General features: G+C 36.6%; 1 protein-coding gene across 1 annotated transcript in view; it reads right to left on the bottom strand.

The window, feature by feature from the left end:
• LOC143252586 (salivary peroxidase/catechol oxidase-like) overlaps nucleotides 1-17,363 on the bottom strand; it is a 44,772-nt gene that overhangs the window by 10,919 nt on the left and 16,490 nt on the right. The window contains exons 4-11 of the mRNA XM_076504941.1: nucleotides 16,388-16,496; nucleotides 15,627-15,844; nucleotides 15,367-15,537; nucleotides 4,951-5,118; nucleotides 3,727-3,828; nucleotides 1,459-1,581; nucleotides 969-1,210; nucleotides 253-385 (exon numbers count right to left, since the gene is read on the bottom strand). Of these exons, the coding sequence (XP_076361056.1) occupies nucleotides 253-385; nucleotides 969-1,210; nucleotides 1,459-1,581; nucleotides 3,727-3,828; nucleotides 4,951-5,118; nucleotides 15,367-15,537; nucleotides 15,627-15,844; nucleotides 16,388-16,496 (1,266 nt within the window). The remainder of the gene's footprint in view (nucleotides 1-252; nucleotides 386-968; nucleotides 1,211-1,458; nucleotides 1,582-3,726; nucleotides 3,829-4,950; nucleotides 5,119-15,366; nucleotides 15,538-15,626; nucleotides 15,845-16,387; nucleotides 16,497-17,363) is intronic.

Genomic DNA, 17,363 nt, shown 5'->3' with positions numbered 1-17,363 from the left:
AAACTATAAAGTTACAAAGAAAGGTTGAATGAATCAGCAGAATCTCTAACTAAAGAAATAGTTAAGCTTTGAATATTTTACGAATAACTGTTTGTTTGTTTTGGACACTTATCTAGCTTAGCAGTGAAGTAAAATCGTCACTTTTACAGTACGCTCACGGAACTTGTTTTTGTGGCAACGAGAACCCTCACATTCATAGCTCAAGTATGCTAACTGTTAAAATATGCTCTACCTTGTTACATACGTACTTACCAAGTTTTTCATGGAATTTATTATATCTTTCGGTAACATCAGGAAGCAAACTGTGGCCAAAACGAAAAGCTGCGGTCTGGAAAGCTGACCGGATCCCAGCATTTACTTTAGGGTTGTAACCGTTGTAATAACCCTACAAAACAGGCATAAAAGAAAACCTTCTGTTAACCTGTACCAATAAAACTGAGTTCTGCTATTTCTTTGCGGACAGAATTGTGTATTATATGTTCGTAGATATTTAACTACAAACAATTACAAAAAAGTAATTAATGATGATAAAAAAATGACATTTTTTTTCTATTTACTTTTTAAGCCCCAGCTGTCTCTAGTTTTACAGATGAACAAAAACGACGGGAGTTAATCTACTCTTTACGACCGAATACGAGAATCAACCGTAACTTTATAACATCCAAACAGTTGAAAGGGAGAACGTGTTCGGGGACAGGATTAAAATATTCGACCTTCAGATTGGGGATAGAATAGCCTAACCACAAGGCCATGCCGGGTCTACTGATACGGACACAACCTTTACTGACTTATTGTATACTTTAATACCCCCCTCACTTTTTTTACAAATATTCTGAACAATTCCTTTAAACGCCCCCTCATTTTTTTACAGTTATTCAAACTGATATAACAGTTTATTTGTTTGTATAGTGTTTCGTTCAAGGGTCATTCGAGTTAGGAAATAAACAGAAATGTACAGAACTGCGTACATGTGGAAGAAGCTGTAAATCGTATTTCTTTATATTCTGTACTCCAACCACTGCAGGAAGGAACTCCTTGTAGGTGATGTGCTGTAATTCGGCAATGATGATGTGACGAGTCTCTTGATAAATCTTCTCATCATCCCAGTGAGGATTAATCTGTCCTAGAGCCTCAGCAATCCTGTTGTGCTCTCTCATCCATATAGTATGCATCACAGCGAGTACCAGTTGCTCATTCACTCGTTCATCGCCTGAAGGAACACAACAAATTAAACATGTTTTTTTACTCAATAGAAAATATCTAACTATTTGAAACTTGTAATTATATATATTTAACAAAGAAAAATTTATTTTTCATTTAAAAATAATAATATGACTAACTTTTTTCACGAACGTGTAACAAATAAATTGTATAAAGTGTTTCAATATAGATTAATGTGCATTTAAAATAACAATACGAAGAAAATCTATTTGCAACAAAGATTGAATTGACACCTACCGGCGTCAAAGCAGTAAGAATTTCTTGGCCTAGCATTGCACCCAACGTCTGGATCTACAGTTTTCATGGGTAGAAGATCTTTTAGGCCTAGTTTGCGGTGTAGCGGAAAGGTCTTCAGAAAACCTAGAAGTTAATTTGGTATTATTGTTTATTTGATTTACGTGTTTCCTTCTTTTAAGTATAAACATGAAATATGGTTACAAACGAGACAGTTTTGATTAATTGCACCAATTTATGTATTTAGTGTTGTATTCTCTGTTTGTATTGTTGTTTTCATGAAAGTTTTTGATATAATATGATAGGTGCGGTCTTATTTTCTGAAATTGTTAGCTTTATAATATAACCGCATTAGGGCAGAGTCAGTCATTGAATATGTTAGAACGTAAGTTGGAGTAATTTACAGAGTGCACGAGTTTGTTAGTCATTTATAGAAATTTGAGAATGATTTAATCAAATTATCTGTTATCGTCATCTAGTTATTACAGTGCTGCGAACATGAAGTTTGTATTTTAACAAAGAAATAAGGATACGAAAATAACAGTTAAGTGTAATTTCTGTTGGACGTTGTTTCTAAAGGTCTGTTAGTGAACTTCGTTATGTTGAATGTGAGGCTTATGGGAACATTTAAAACGTTTTTGTTACAGTTAAGTAGATTTTCCGATATTCTTTCTACCGAACAATCCAAAAGAGTACGACTAACAACAGAAACATTGCAGTATGTTAGTCATTTTTCCCAGAATGAATTGTTTGTTTATTGTTGTTAAGGGCAAAGCTACCTACACAATTAGTTATCAGTTCTGTGCCCACCACTTGTATGGAAACTCGGTTTTCAGCGTTATAAACCTTCATACTTACCACAGCGCCAATGGGGCGATACGGGAATGAAAGGAAGATTTTTTTTTTAATTTCGCCCAAAGATACACGAGGGCTATCTGCGCTAGCCATCCCTAATTTAGCAGTACAAGGCTAGAGGGAAGGCAGCTAGTCATCACCACCCACCGCCAACTCTTGGGCTACTCTTTTGCTAACGAATAGTGGGATTTACCATCACATTTTTAACATCCCCACAGCTGAAAGGGCGAGCATGTTTGGTACGACGAGGATTCGAACCCGCGACCCTCGGATTACGACTCGAGTGCCTTAACTACCTGGCCATGCCGGGCCGAGAAAGAATTAGGTGAACTGAAATGATTTGCATGAATATTGTTTTATTAATGACTTTGTTTCTAATACTTTTATTATCTAAACGGAGAAATGAACATTTTAGTTTAAAGATTTTCTGAAAGTGTATTATTATTATTATTGAAGTTTATTAATAATAATTTAAAAAGCAGGATATGTATTTTCAGTTTAAAATGCTCAGTTAATTAAAGGACGGATGTTAGTAACTGTATTCCAAAAAATAAAAACTAAGTGTCTACTTATAAAATGTATACAGACTGTTTAGTTTATATATTACCAGTTAATTATTACATTGGGTTCTGATGAAGTTAGGCGTTCGAAGCTTTAAACGTTATCTGTGTTAAACTACCTTAAATAATTTAATGGTTACAAAACAAATGTTTTAGTTATTCACCCCAAGGAGCCTGGCATGATCGAGTGGTTTGGGCGCCCGACTCGTAATCTGAAGGTCGCGGGCTCGAATCCCGGTCAGTCACACAAAACATGCTCGCCCTTTCAGTCGTGGGTGCGTTATAATGTAACGGCCAATCCCACTATTCGTTGATAAGAGTTGGCAGTGGGTGGTGACGACTAGCTGCCTTCCCTGTACTCTTACACCGCTAAATTAGGGATGGCTAGCGAAGATAACTCTCGAGTAGCTTTTCGCGAAATTCTGAAAACAAAACAAATAAACACTCCTCCCCAGTGTTGTTCCCATATACAGGGTGGCCCATAAGTCCCTACCCATCCATATATCTTATGTATCCAGGGTGTCACCAGTATTCTTGCGCTCATGTACCCACGTACTTGTCACAATACGCTCTTCAAGTGTAAATGGGCTTAGATCGGCCATGTGTCTCTGAAAAAAAAGAAACAAATTTATAATACATGCGTAATTGAACATAATAACATATGGATGGGTAGGGACTTACGGGCCACCCTGTATATATATATATATATTACATTCTTCAAGATCTATTCATATGTCCAACGCAATTAACTTGTCTGTACATCATTGGTAAATCATAAGAATACACTGATGGATAAGCTCTCTAAGCAGATAAACTAATTTTCATTTTAAATTAAGGAAATGATACAATTACTTACCTCCACGGAACTGACGGATTCTGTTAGCATCTACCTGTTGATTTCCATAGATAAAGTTACCATCAATGTAGGCAGAAACTTGATTAATATGGTATCTTGGACCTGAACACGTGCAGTTGAAAATAAGTTAAGCCAACGATTGTGTTTGAGAGGTCTCTGCTGTATGATAATAATAATTCATTCTACTCTCTATTTAATTTAAGATCTATAACGATATTATTTTCTATTCTGTCTAAATGAAGCGGAAACAACAAATAAAGATTTATTATAAATTAAATAAATATTAGCTGTAAAGATATATATATATATGTTTCGGATCATCGCCCAAAACTACATAAGGCTTATCTGAACATAGTTTTCCCTCCTTTTGAACTGATAAACTAAATGGAGAGCAATTGATAATCGAACCTATTACAACCAACTCTTACAATCCTATTGTCGGACCAAATATTGGGATTTGAACGATGCATCTATAGAACTTGTACAACGGACCCACAGTGTGAAATTCGTTTTAACACAAGCGGTTAGGGCACTCCACTCGCAGTCTGTTAGTTGCGGGTTCGAATTCCCGTCACTCAAACATTGCTAGACCTTTCAACTGTGTGACTTCATAATGTACATACAATTCCACTATTCGTTTGTAAAGAAATATCCCAAAAGTTGACAGTTAGTGCTGATGATCAGTCGCCTTCCTTCTAGTTTTTCACTGTTAAAATAGGGATGGCTAGTGCAGATAGACCTCGTGTAGCTTTGCGTAAACTTCCAAACAAAAAAGTCGCTTTAGCGACTATGGGACGCGAATAATGAACGTAACATTTGCTCTGAAACACACCCGCTAAAACTGTTTTTAAAGCATAACGTTTCGCCTTGAGGCCTCCATTGTGTGCTCTACAGAGTTCTAGAAATACCATTCATTTCGAATATAAATAGTTATTCATTTATTAAACTGTGTAATTTACTTAATTTTTATGTAATTTGTGGACAGCTAGATATTTTTTCCAAACTCAGGTCAGCGAGTTCCAAGTTTTGTCAATATGATAACCACAAAGTCAAGCTCGGGTCTTAAACCTAACATAATTTGTATATTAGCATGAAGCTTCATTAGCATTCTTAAACATATTTTTTTCTTTTCAACTTCCTGATGCTTTTTTATTAATGTAAGAGTGTTCGAGTATTTTTACATGTTTAAAATATCTTACATCAGAATATGTAAACGTATCTCACCAAAAGTACATCCGGGTCTTAATCCTGGAAGGTTGCGAGCAAAATCCATGCATTTTCTGTTATAGAACTTGAAGAAAGGATCATCAGAGGGTATGAAGATGGGCATGCAGTTAGGATGACGATATTGAGGCGGGAACTTACAGCATTCGATGTCCATGCGTCTCTCATCTGTACAGATGAAACAATCTTGAATAAGTTAACTTTTGAAAACTACCTGTGTGTGTTAGAAATAATAAACGAGGAAACTACTAATTATTTATTACTATTTTAGTTTAGGTTTTAATCCAAGTTTTACTTTTTTTTAAAAAAAATGATGTAAGTGTGATGTTATATTTTTATACCATGATATAATTTCATGAAATCTTTATTTTTAGCGCACTCGACTCGCAATCTGAGGAGCGCTGGTTCGAACTCCTGTCACATCAAACATGCTTCCCCTTTCTGCCATGCGGACGTTATAATGTCCAACCCACTATTCGTTGGTTAAAGAATAGCCCAAGAGTTGGCGGTGGGTGGTGATGACTAGCTGCCTTCCATCTCGTGTTACACTACTAAATTAAGGTCGGCTAGTGCAGATAGCCCTATTGCACACGAAAACTCTTAACCCTAATAATGGGATTGAGTGTTGCTTTTATTATAACATTCCCACAGCTCAAAATGTGAAGCATATTCAGTGGAGTATTGCATGTTCAAGTCCTGAACCTCTGTACAAAACTATACATAGTAACTACTAGGCAAGCCTGGCACTGCAAACTTGCTACCAGTTGTTACAGTCTAACAAAAGAGTGAATACAAATATATATTAAAATAACAAAGATTATAAAAAAACGGGTTAAGAGCCTTAATCTAATTATTTAAATATGTTTTTGTGAAAGGCGTACCTTAGTAATAGTGCGCCGACTGTAGAACGAAGTCTCCGTGGTTTGCGTCCAGTTATTACATTAAAAAAGAAAAAAAAGAACGCGCTCCATTCACTGGGGCTATGGATGCGTTATAAAAAACGACGTCCAATCCCGCTATTCGATTAAAGCGTGTGAGGTGAGTGCTGTTGGCTAGCTGTCTCACGTGGTGCCCATCACTTCAAAATTAGGGTTTGATAACTCTTAATAAATGTTATAACATAATGCAAAACACGCATGCGTAATTCTCTATCAAAAACGACATGTCTACCTACAGATACTTTTATAATTCTAAGTATTTTCGTACGTTTTGTTGTTTCTTGTTTTTACGTTATATCACAGCGTGTCTAATGTAACGAATATTTCCCACTTCCAGCTGCTTCTAAAGACTTTTTCTTTAAAAAAAAGGACAGGTTTGGCCTTCCATGAAACCATGGTTTTAACTTTTTTTAAATCATTCCTGTATGTAACGTATGGCTAAAAATTGTAGTACTGCCATATTAATTGGCTTTGGCATATTCAGTGTTATGTTCACATACGTGTAGGGTTCACGTACAGTCGTCCATAATTTGAACTACTGCTCAAAAGGAGGGAAACTAGTCAACAGGACTAACCGCCACAAATGTTTTGTTCGGCTCCTGGAACAGAACATCGAAAAAAATGTGAATAGTGTTCATCGCCATTGTGGCTGGAAATTTTTATCTCGTGACATGTAGACCGACACGATGACCACAATTAATACAGTTTGGTGAAGAAAAGTAAAGCTTATCACCATTGAACTTTCCTTGGATGATTAATAAATTATTTCATTTTTAAAGATTATCAACGCTATGGTTAATTAGATTGTTTGTTTTTGAATTTGGCGCAAAACTATACGCTGGCTGTCTACTCTGACCGTCCTTAATTTAGCTGTGTAAGACTACAGGGAAGGCAACTAGTCATTACTACCCACCGCCAACTCTTGGGCTAATTTTTTACCAACGAACAGCAGGACTGACCATCACATCATAATGCCTTATAGCTGAAAGGGCAAGCATGGTTGGCGTGACGGGGATTCGAACCCGCGATCCTCAGTTTACGAGACGAGCGTCTTAATCACCTGGTTATACCGAGCCGCAACGAAGTTGGCAAATGTTGTGTTGTTGAAGTCTTTGATCTTTTTTTTTTAATCATTGAAAATTCCTAAGGGATTAATAATGCAGTGTTGAGCGATGTACTAGGCATAATACTAATTTCTTATAATTGATATAATGTTATGTTTAAAGGCTGCATGGAGGAATGCAAAGGATAACACAACCTTTAAGCTTCTATTTTATTAAGGATTGAAGAAGTCTTGAAAAAACCATAGAAAGCACTGAGTATGTTAAATATTACTTTTATAGATAATGGTAGACTTTACCTGTTCTTTGTTTTTTTTAATTTTGCGCAAAGCTACACGAGGACTATCTGCATTAACAGTGTAAGTCTAGAGGGAAGGCAGCTAGTCATTATCATCCACCGCCAACTCTTCGACTACTTTTTTACTAACTAATAGTGGGATTGACCGTACATAATAACGTCGCCATGGCTGAAAGGGCGAGCATGTTTGATACGATGAGGATTCGAACGACCGACCCTCAGGTTGCAAGTCGAGTACCCTAACAACGTGGCCATGTCAGGCCTAAGATAATTAGAAGCAAGACTTTTACCATAAGCAGAATATAATTGTTCTGGGTGAAAGTTAGCATCTAATGAATTACTTGTGTGAATCAATCTTTTTCTAATTGATTAATTAATCAACATATATTTCTTTTAGGCAACACAAGAATTAAAGTATCTGTATAATAGGAGAAAAGTACCGTAGCTCTTACAAAAACTTTTTCTAAGTTCAAAATCCCTGAAACATTTGCAGATGTATCAATCCAAGAACGATGGAGTGGATGATCCGAAATACCTGGTTTCGAAGTAAAGGTATATTTCGTGGAAACTTAACCTTTTTTTTTTTTTGCTAAAACGCAATGAGCTAGTTACAAAAAAAGTTAGACACTGTAATTATCTCCAATACGTATATACGTATGACTAAAATATCAAAACGATGACTTTCATGAGTCACATATAAATTATACATTATACTTTTCATCAAAATTTTTTGTTCCATGTTTAATAAGAAAACTGGTTTATTTACGTGTGCCTCCTCCTATCCCTTCCTAGTGGCTCATGGATAAGCCTGAGGGCTTATGTTGTTAAAATTCGAGGTTCGACTTTAACAATATGAAGAGTACAGACGGTTCTTTGTGAAGCTTTTCAATTGACAAGAAAGAAAACAAAATTAAAGGTACACGAAAATAAACGAGACATATAGAGTACCGTGGTATATTTCTGACTGCATAGTGTAATACACGACTTTAACAAGATGTTTCTATCTTGTGATTTATATCTACGTTTTTTTCCCCATACAGTAACTTTTTTTAACGACAATTAAGTCTTACGAGCTGACCTTGCTATGATGAGAAGTGCTAGATTAAAGCAAATGTAACTTGGACACAAGGATATTGTTTGTGGTTTCAGGATGCTGAACTCAGTTTCAGACAATACACTGTAAACAATGGACTCTGGAAAGTTATTGCAAATATAAATCAGCTTTATCGTTGGACATCTCTGGTCATTAGTTTCTAGTAGAATTATGTTCGGTTAAGCCTTGACACAAACAGTTTTCCATAACGTTAGTCCTTGATCCAGGTTGGCGGTGGGTGGTGATGACTAGCTGCCTTCCCTCTAGTCTTACACTGCTAAATTAGGGACGGCTAGCACAGATAGCCCTCGAGTAGCTTTGTGCGAAATTCCCAAACAAACAAAAAAACCTTGATCCAGTTCTGAAGAGTCGGGAATAATAGTTTCAATAAGACATGTTGTAAAGGTAATATGGTTAAGGTGTTACGTTAAAATTTAACAATAACAGTGATAACACTGAGAGCCTATAACAATAAAATGTTTGGTTTGATCTCTCCGGTTGGCACAGAATAGATAGTCCACCGTGCAGTTTTGCATTCAACAACAAACAAACTATTTTATCTACAAGAAACTCGGATATTTGTGTGACTGATCGAGTCTGATTGTGTTTACTTGACATGCGTTCATGCAGTTTGAGAAAACAGAAAAAATGTGCATAGTTAAAATTCGCATATCATAAATATGAGCTAAGAAGGTTGAAACATTGTTATGCACTTTATTTTAATTAAAGTTTTGATACCCATGCCAGCTGTCTTTAGAATACATTTTTACTTCAAGTGGGTTTTTCGTCATCGTGAAATATAACTCATATCACAGTATTACGCTATTTGATTTTAATTCCCATTGTGTTATCTGACTGTTCAGCCCTTATCTTTCTGATGTTCAGTATGATCATACGAACATCACACGCGTTTGAAAAGGCCTAGAAAATAGGAATTAGTGAGAATAAAAATCTTCTGAAAACGAATACGTTACTGCTAATACTCTAGGGTTACTTGGTAGTTAATGAATGCAAATGGAGATCAGATAATATTTTTCTTAATTGTTCTGTCACTGGCTTAATAGGAAAGAGTTAAAAAAAAGGACCCCATAAACATTATATACAAATCATCATTATAAAAGGCCTAACTGCATTTTATGGTTTGCTGTTGCAAGCTGTGCTAACGAACCTTAAGTAAACGGAACTGGAGTCAAGAGCTGAAGGTGCAGTGGATTAAAGAATACATTAGGTTTCTTCGTCATAGATACTGCTGTCTGTTTGTTTTTGAAGTTTCCGCAAAGCTACACAAGGGCTATCTGCGCTAGCCATTCCTAATTTAGCAGTGTGGGACTAGAAGAAAAGCAGCTAGTCATCACCACCCATTGCCAACTGTTGAGCTACTATTTTACTAATGAATAATGGAATTGACTATCACATTATAACGCCCTCACGGCTGAAAGGGCGAGCATGTTTGGTGTGACGGAAATTCGATCCCGCGAGCATTCGATGGAGAGTTGAGTGCCCTAACCTCCTGGCCATACCGGGCCGATTCTGTAGTCATTTTCACTTTTAGTGAAAAGAAAACAGTACTGTCATGTGGTGATTGAGATGTTGTTCCACTATATACTAAGTGAATAGTAAACTTGGCGCAATAACATACCTAAATTAAGTTAGATTACTGTACGGTAAGTTGAAAAGGATTCATAAAGCGCACTGTTTTGTTATATGTTTTGTTCAATGTGGCTCTATTTAATTTAGTTGCGTTTCTTTGTTTCAAAAGTTTTAATTCACATATGCATTAACACTACAAATTCCGAATGAAATCATGCTTTGCACTTTGCGGGTGTAGGTGGTTGTAAGGGTTACGCCCAAATTGAGCGATTTGATCAGAAAAGAGGGTTCCAAAAGTTCGCGGTGGCTGCTGTTACAATCTAATTTTATGAACTCAAAGTTAGGCAACAGTTACGCGAAGATAGCTTTCGTGCCGATTTGCACGAAATTTCCATGTTTGCTCTCGAATATTCGCGAAAAGATATTCAATGAAATAAAGGGATTTCACGATCACACTTATAGCGCACTCATGGCCCCAAAGTGCGAAGTAAGATTTTGCAGCTGTGGGTTTTGAACGACGAACCCTCAGGTTCACAGTTCGAGCACGCTAATCCCCGGCATTTTGGAAGAACAGTGTGTCGTTTTTGTTTTGTGACTGAGTGAAATATTGATTATAACGAATCTATTACGAATTGTAGTAACGCCGTTTTGGAAAAAATACATGTTACAAAAACAAATAATCCCCGATGGGTCAGTGGTAAATTTACGAACTTACGCAAAAATCCCTGCAATGGACAGAGTGAAATTAACACATTGTGTAGTTTTGCACCAACAAAACACAACAATAACAAAAATAAGTTAATAGTTCAATGTGTAACAAAACGTATTTGTTGAAAAGCGAATGAACAGAGAACAAAATGCACATTAAATTGTAATACTCTTCAATAAAACAAACTATAACTGAAGCCCGTACACAGAGGAATGGCCCAGCACGGCCAGGTGGGTTAAGGCATTCGACACGTAATCTGAGGGTCGCGGGTTCGAATCCCGCTCGCATCAAACATGTTCGCCCTTTCAGCCGTGGGGGCGTTATAATGTGTTGCTTAATCCCACTATTCGTTGGTAAAAGAGTAGCCCAAGAGTTGGCGGTGGGTGGTGATGATTAGCTGCCTTCCTTCTAGTCTTACACTGCTAAGTTAGAGACAACTAGCGCAGATAGCCCTTGAGTAGCTTTGCGCGAAATTAAAACAAAAACAAAAAAAACATAGAGGAAATCCTTTGCTTTCAAGAGATCTATGAAATTTAGATATCAGTTAAGCAGACCCATATTCAAACTAATTTAAATTCGACTAGGCACTAGCTAAACAATGGCAAGTACATGTAATGGTTAAGCAGTAATAGTTTGTTTTGTCTCAAAGTAATAAATGTTTTCAATGACCTGTATTTTTTAATTACAGCGACGTCTAAAAATTTACGACCACGCCCTGCTGTTGTGTATGGCTAATGTAATTTTTGTAGTAATTATTCGTTATTACCAAGGTAACATGTACATAAGGTAACGGTTACGACGTTTACTGGTTGTAACACGAACCCCAGTATTTAAAGGGCTGTAAATATTAATATTTCAATATTTTAAAGATATCTTCATATCTTTGTTGCTCTGTTAAGCTGAATACAACCGAATTTTCCTTTCCCACAAAGAGCTGGACGTAATCTGTTACTGTGTCACGAACAATAATTAATTATTTGTTCAATGCATCTTAACGAAACTGAATGGAACCGTGCTATGTGCGTTTAAGGGTTTCCTTTCTAAGACTGGGCGAGTCCTTGAGATCCGACACTATTTTGCCCAAATGAAGGACGTCAAAAGCAAAATCAGAGAGTGTCTAGCAGTACGTCGAAGTTAATATCCTGTATATAGTTGATTTCCTAACCCGCTGACCTCGTAATGCATTCATTCTGTAGGTTTATTTTAGTATTTTTTCTGTTTGTTTGTTGTGAAGCGTAATTTGCACAATGGCTATTTATATTGTTTTCACGATGAGATCGAACCCCGATATTTTTTATTATAAGCTGTCAAGCTCATCGCTGATACACTGTGAATGGAGGGAGGGGGCTTTCTTGTATATCAACATTCCTTCCTATAAGGTTTGTACTTTATGGAATCACTTCAAAAAGTTATTATTTTTCAACTTGTACCTCTCATAAAAGTTTAATTGCGATTTCAAAATTCTTCATTTAATTGTTTTGTCTCTAAATGAATATCAAATTGAGAATAACCTATATTATGGGCCCGGCATGGCCTAGCGCGTAAGGCGTGCGACTCGTAATCCGAGGGTCGCGGGTTCGTGCCCGCGTCGCGCTAAACATGCTCGCCCTCTCAGCCGTGGGGGTGTATAATGTGACGGTCAATCCCACTATTCGTTGGTAAAAGAGTAGCCCAAGAGTTGGCGGTGGGTGGTGATGACTAGCTGCCTTCCCTCTAGTCTTACACTGCTAAATTAGGGACGGCTAGCACAGATAGCCCTCGAGTAGCTTTGTGCGAAATTTCCAAACAAACAAACAAACCTATATTATGACAACGTAGAAAGATTAATTGGATATACTTCAGCAGAGTCCACGAAAGTGTTATTTTTCGAGATTAAATAAAGCCAAAATTAAAAAGTTAACAAATATTGTTATTTCTTGCTTTTGAAGTTCATTTGTCATGCTGTGTTATAGCCTATAGAATGCATAATCCTTCTCGTGCTTCATTGCATGCGCGCGTTTTACCGACGTCACAACAGTACACATCACAACGTTAAACGTCCTTTACGTGACGCCATTTTAGTGTCTACCGACAGACAACACTGCACCGTAAAAACAGTGGTTAGTAGAGGTGACTCCTCTAGGCGACTTTCGACCTCTTTTCGGGGAAACAAGCAAATCTACAAAAACATGCATACATCTGTATCCATTAAGTTACGGCAACTCTCCTTCCTTACGAATAATTCAAGATAAGAATCATCACCACTAACAGTTAAAATGGTAGGAGCTAAAGAGCTTAAGCGTTTAGGATTCACATAAGTTAGTAGGAGAGAGGGACCATTGCTATAGCTTGAGATGTAGCCAACACTACAGGTCACACATTCATGCCTCCCAATGGCACAGCGGCGTGCCTACGAACTTACAAACTTAGAATCCGGATTTCGATACCCGTGGTAGGCATAACACAGATAGCTCTTTGTGTAGCTTTGTGCGTAATAACAAAAGAAACAAACAAACACATTTATTAACGAAGAAAAAATTTTTGCATCGGAATTTTAATTTGAAAACTGGGAAGTAGTTTCGACACTTTCACGTGTCCTCTTCCGTCGTACCGTTTTTATTTTTGTAGAAATTGCGAAAACACATCAAAGTGTCTAAACTAAGACTGTTTTTTTTTTCTCGTTAATTTAACTAATGTACACAGTATTGTGAATACAAAAATACAAAACGCTATAACCAGAGCGCTTTCGAAAGGGCCAGACTTACCACGTTTACTGTGTAGAGGTTCATATACTACTCATCACAAGGGTACTGTAACAGGCACACCTCTTGTAATGTTCTGCAGTTGTTTTGAGACAAACAACATACCCAATATGTTACGTGGTAGCCAGTACATCGGAATCTTTTCGGGTAACTTTAAAATGATGATTGGACAAAAGTAATGGAATTTCAATGTATTACTTTTGTAGCTATTTACAAAACGAATTATCAATGTACTTTAACAAATGTGTTTGTAGCAAGCGCGAATAAAAAAAGCCAAGACTTTTAATTCACCCCATACGTATGGCCATTCCATATTAAAAATGATACCTGACACGTGCCATTTTAAACATACACTGTCCCAATACTTCTGGTTATACAGTGGGCATCTTCCAGCAGCAAAGCATGACATGTACCATTTCATACATACACTGTCCCAATACTTCTGGTAATACAGTGGGAATCAAAACTTTCATCAAAAACAACGTTTCGACCTTGTCAGGTCATCTTCAGGTTAAATATGATCTAAGGTCGAAACGTTGTTTTCTACATTTTAATAAAAGTTTTAATACCCATACTAGCCATCTTAAGATAAATTTTTACTTCAAGTAAGTTTTCGTCATCACGGACAATGGGAATCGTCCGGTGGCAAAATATGACAACCGCCATTTTAAACATAGTCTGTCTCAATATTTCTGGTAATACAGTTTACTTTATATTATTGGTTGAAGTGTTGTGTATGTGTTTACAACAGATTGGACTGATTACATAAAATGTGTGAGATGTTGAAGAAGGAAGTTTATAATCTTAAATTAATTTAGATAAAAACCAATAACGAACTGTATGCTTAGCATTTCTCTGATGACTTTTCATCCAGTTTTTAATATATGATTTTTGCACAATTTTGTATAACGTCTTTCAGTTTGTTGAACAATTTGTTATGCTTGTATATTAAATGTAAATAAATAACGTACAAGTTCATGACGGGTTTATATTAAGACTAGATGAAGATAACAGGTAACCAAGCTTATGTTAAGACCAGATGAATATAATAGGTAGCTAAATTTATGTTAATAGTGGGTGAAGATAATACATAGCTAAACGTATAAAAATAATGCATGAAGATAGTAGGTAGCTGAACTTATTTTAAGAGTGGGTGAAGATAACAGGTAGCCAATCTTATTTATGTTAAGTGTGGGTGAAGATAACAGGTAGCCAATCTTATTTATGTTAAGTGTGGGTGAAGATAACAGGTAGCCAATCTTATTTATGTTAAGTGTGGGTGAGGATAACAGGTAGCCAATCTTATTTATGTTAAGTGTGGGTGAAGATAACAGGTAGCCAATCTTATTTATGTTAAGTGTGGGTGAAGATAACAGGTAGCCAATCTTATTTATGTTAAGTGTGGGTGAAGATAACAGGTAGCCAATCTTATTTATGTTGAGTGTGGGTGAAGATAACAGGTAGCCAATCTTATTTATGTTAAGTTTGGGTGAAGATAACAGGTAGCCAACCTTATTTATGTTAAGTTTGGGTGAAGATAACAGGTAGCCAACCTTATTTATGTTAAGCTTGGGTGAAGATAACAGGTAGCCAACCTTATTTATGTTAAGTTTGGGTGAAGATAACTAGTAGCCAAACTTGTGTAAAGAACAGGCAAAAATAATAGGTAGTCAAGTCTATATTAATTTTATCGTTACCTGCTAGTACAGCGGTAAGTCTACGGATTTACAATACTAAAATCAGGGGTTCGATTCCCCTCGGTGAAATGAGCAGATAGCCGAGTATGGCTTTGCTATAAGAAAACACGCGCATTTAAATTATCTGACGAGAACAATCTCATTAAATATAAAGTTTCATCAACACAGCTGATTTAATAACACAAAATGTAATGATCCATGAGCCAAATTACTTTCATGAGGGGATCATAGTTCCATTTCTTCTTCTTCACTTTGGAAAGCAAAATACTCAAGAGAAAAGACGACTTACCCAAAGTAGGGGAAGCAAAGGTCAGGTCGTGATCAATCATCTGACCCCAAGCAACCATGATATTATTTAATGCTTGATCATGCTGGCTGGCGTCGTGATGCATTATAAAACTGACCGCACGGACAATGGGCAATTCTGATCCATGAACGGCACGCCTTGGACTGGAAATACCTGTAGTGAATACAAGTATGATCAGCATACCACAGTAATCTATCTAGCTATCTATCTAATAGTGATTAAATGCATAGAGCGACACGTACCATCGTTATAAGCTGGGGTTATAAATCTCAACATAGCTGACCTCGCACTGCCCCACGAGGGATTTTCCAAGTTGTTACACATGCCAGTCAGGGTTCGATAACGGGTTAACTCGCACTTGACGGGTTTCAAGAAAGCAGGACAGATATCTTTTACAGAAGTTTTAAGAGTATCAATTTTCGGTAGTCCATTGGCAATGACGTCGTGAGATAAGCTATACCTGTTTTAACACAGAAAGAGAAAGACTATAAATGTTGCATTTTTATTGGAGGAGTGACTGGTTGTACAACTAAAAGTAACAAAAGCAGTATATTAGAATCAAAAGCTTTTTTTTTTTTTTACACAATGAAAGAAACATCTTTATTAGATATTTCAGCTGACTAGTTTCAGTCGCACAATTACTATCACTGAGACTAGTGCTATTGAAACTAGCCAGCTAAAGCATTTATTAAACGTTTTCTCTTTCATTATGCCGAAAAACGTCGTTTTTGTTTTTCACTCTTTATATAGTCACATATTGTGCCTGAAAAGAAACAATAAGTGCAATATATATTTAAACAGTATAGTCAAACAGATTGTTCACATTTCCGTTGATGAAAAGTTATGGCTGTTAAAATTAAACTGACACAAAGAAATCAATTGAATGTTAACGATAACAGAAATTATACACTTTTAAAACCCAATTCGTTTCTGGATAGAACCCTTAAAAATATAGGACGGATCAGCACGTGGATAGAAACAAAGTAAGAGGTAGATATCCTACCGGTGAGCCAGGATGTGAGTCGCTGTCTCCAAAATAATCCCGACTGGAGCGATGTGCTTCGGTTTTGGAAAATCCGAGGACAGCTGATGAATCTCTCGTGGTGGGTAACCTAACGCAAACATGTAATTGTAAGTATTAAAAGTGTTCAACTTTTACCTTGAGTTGTCGCATCTGTTAACAATACAGTGTTTATTTGCGTTTAAGCGGAAAGATATACAACAGGCAGTGGTGTAGGGCTAAATAAAGAAGTTCCAGCATGCGAACTAACAGCATAAGCTGGGATTCGTTTGAAATAGTGGCGGAAAGGTGTTCCGATTAAAGAAAAGGTACAGGTAACCCATGCCCACTCTTTCCTATCCAATTACACCTCTGACAAAAGGCTATCTTTGTTGTGCCCACTTCGAGTATCTAAACTCGATTTTTAGAGTGTAAGCCCTCAATACGGCCGCTGAGTCATTAACGTAACACATATATTTTTTTAAATTAGTAAATAATGGTTTGTTTCTTAAGTATAAATATTTACAGTTACCATAAATATTGGGAAGGAATTAAAATTTTACTTGTGTATTGCTGTGTAAAGCTTATAAATAACAGCAGTTGTGGAAATAAACCAGTTGAAGTCAGGACCCACACATGAAATTATGAATCCAAGACTAAGGCCAGCGCATCCGTTCAATGCTGAGGATTTCGAGTTAAATGGATATTACTGGCAGGCTTTAGTACCTAAACCACTCAACACATCAAAGTCGTGGTAGCTAACAGTGAAAGCCTATCATGTTTGCTTCAAATGTAAACGCCAATTTTATGGTAGTGTTGAGAAACCATTTGACGCGATGTTAAGTTTTAACAGTGAAACCTAGTGGAGTAAATTTGCAGAGTAGTTTGGTTTAGGTTAGTTTATAGTAGTTTGGTTTAGGTTAGCTTATAGTAGTTTGGTTTAGGTTAGCTTATAGTTGCACCACTGATAATAATTATG

The sequence above is a fragment of the Tachypleus tridentatus genome, chromosome 6 (assembly GCF_004210375.1).
Source record: "Tachypleus tridentatus isolate NWPU-2018 chromosome 6, ASM421037v1, whole genome shotgun sequence".
Classification (NCBI taxonomy): domain Eukaryota; kingdom Metazoa; phylum Arthropoda; class Merostomata; order Xiphosura; family Limulidae; genus Tachypleus; species Tachypleus tridentatus.
The sequence above is the reverse complement of the archived record's forward strand: the minus strand, read 5'-3'. Positions and strand labels throughout refer to the sequence as shown.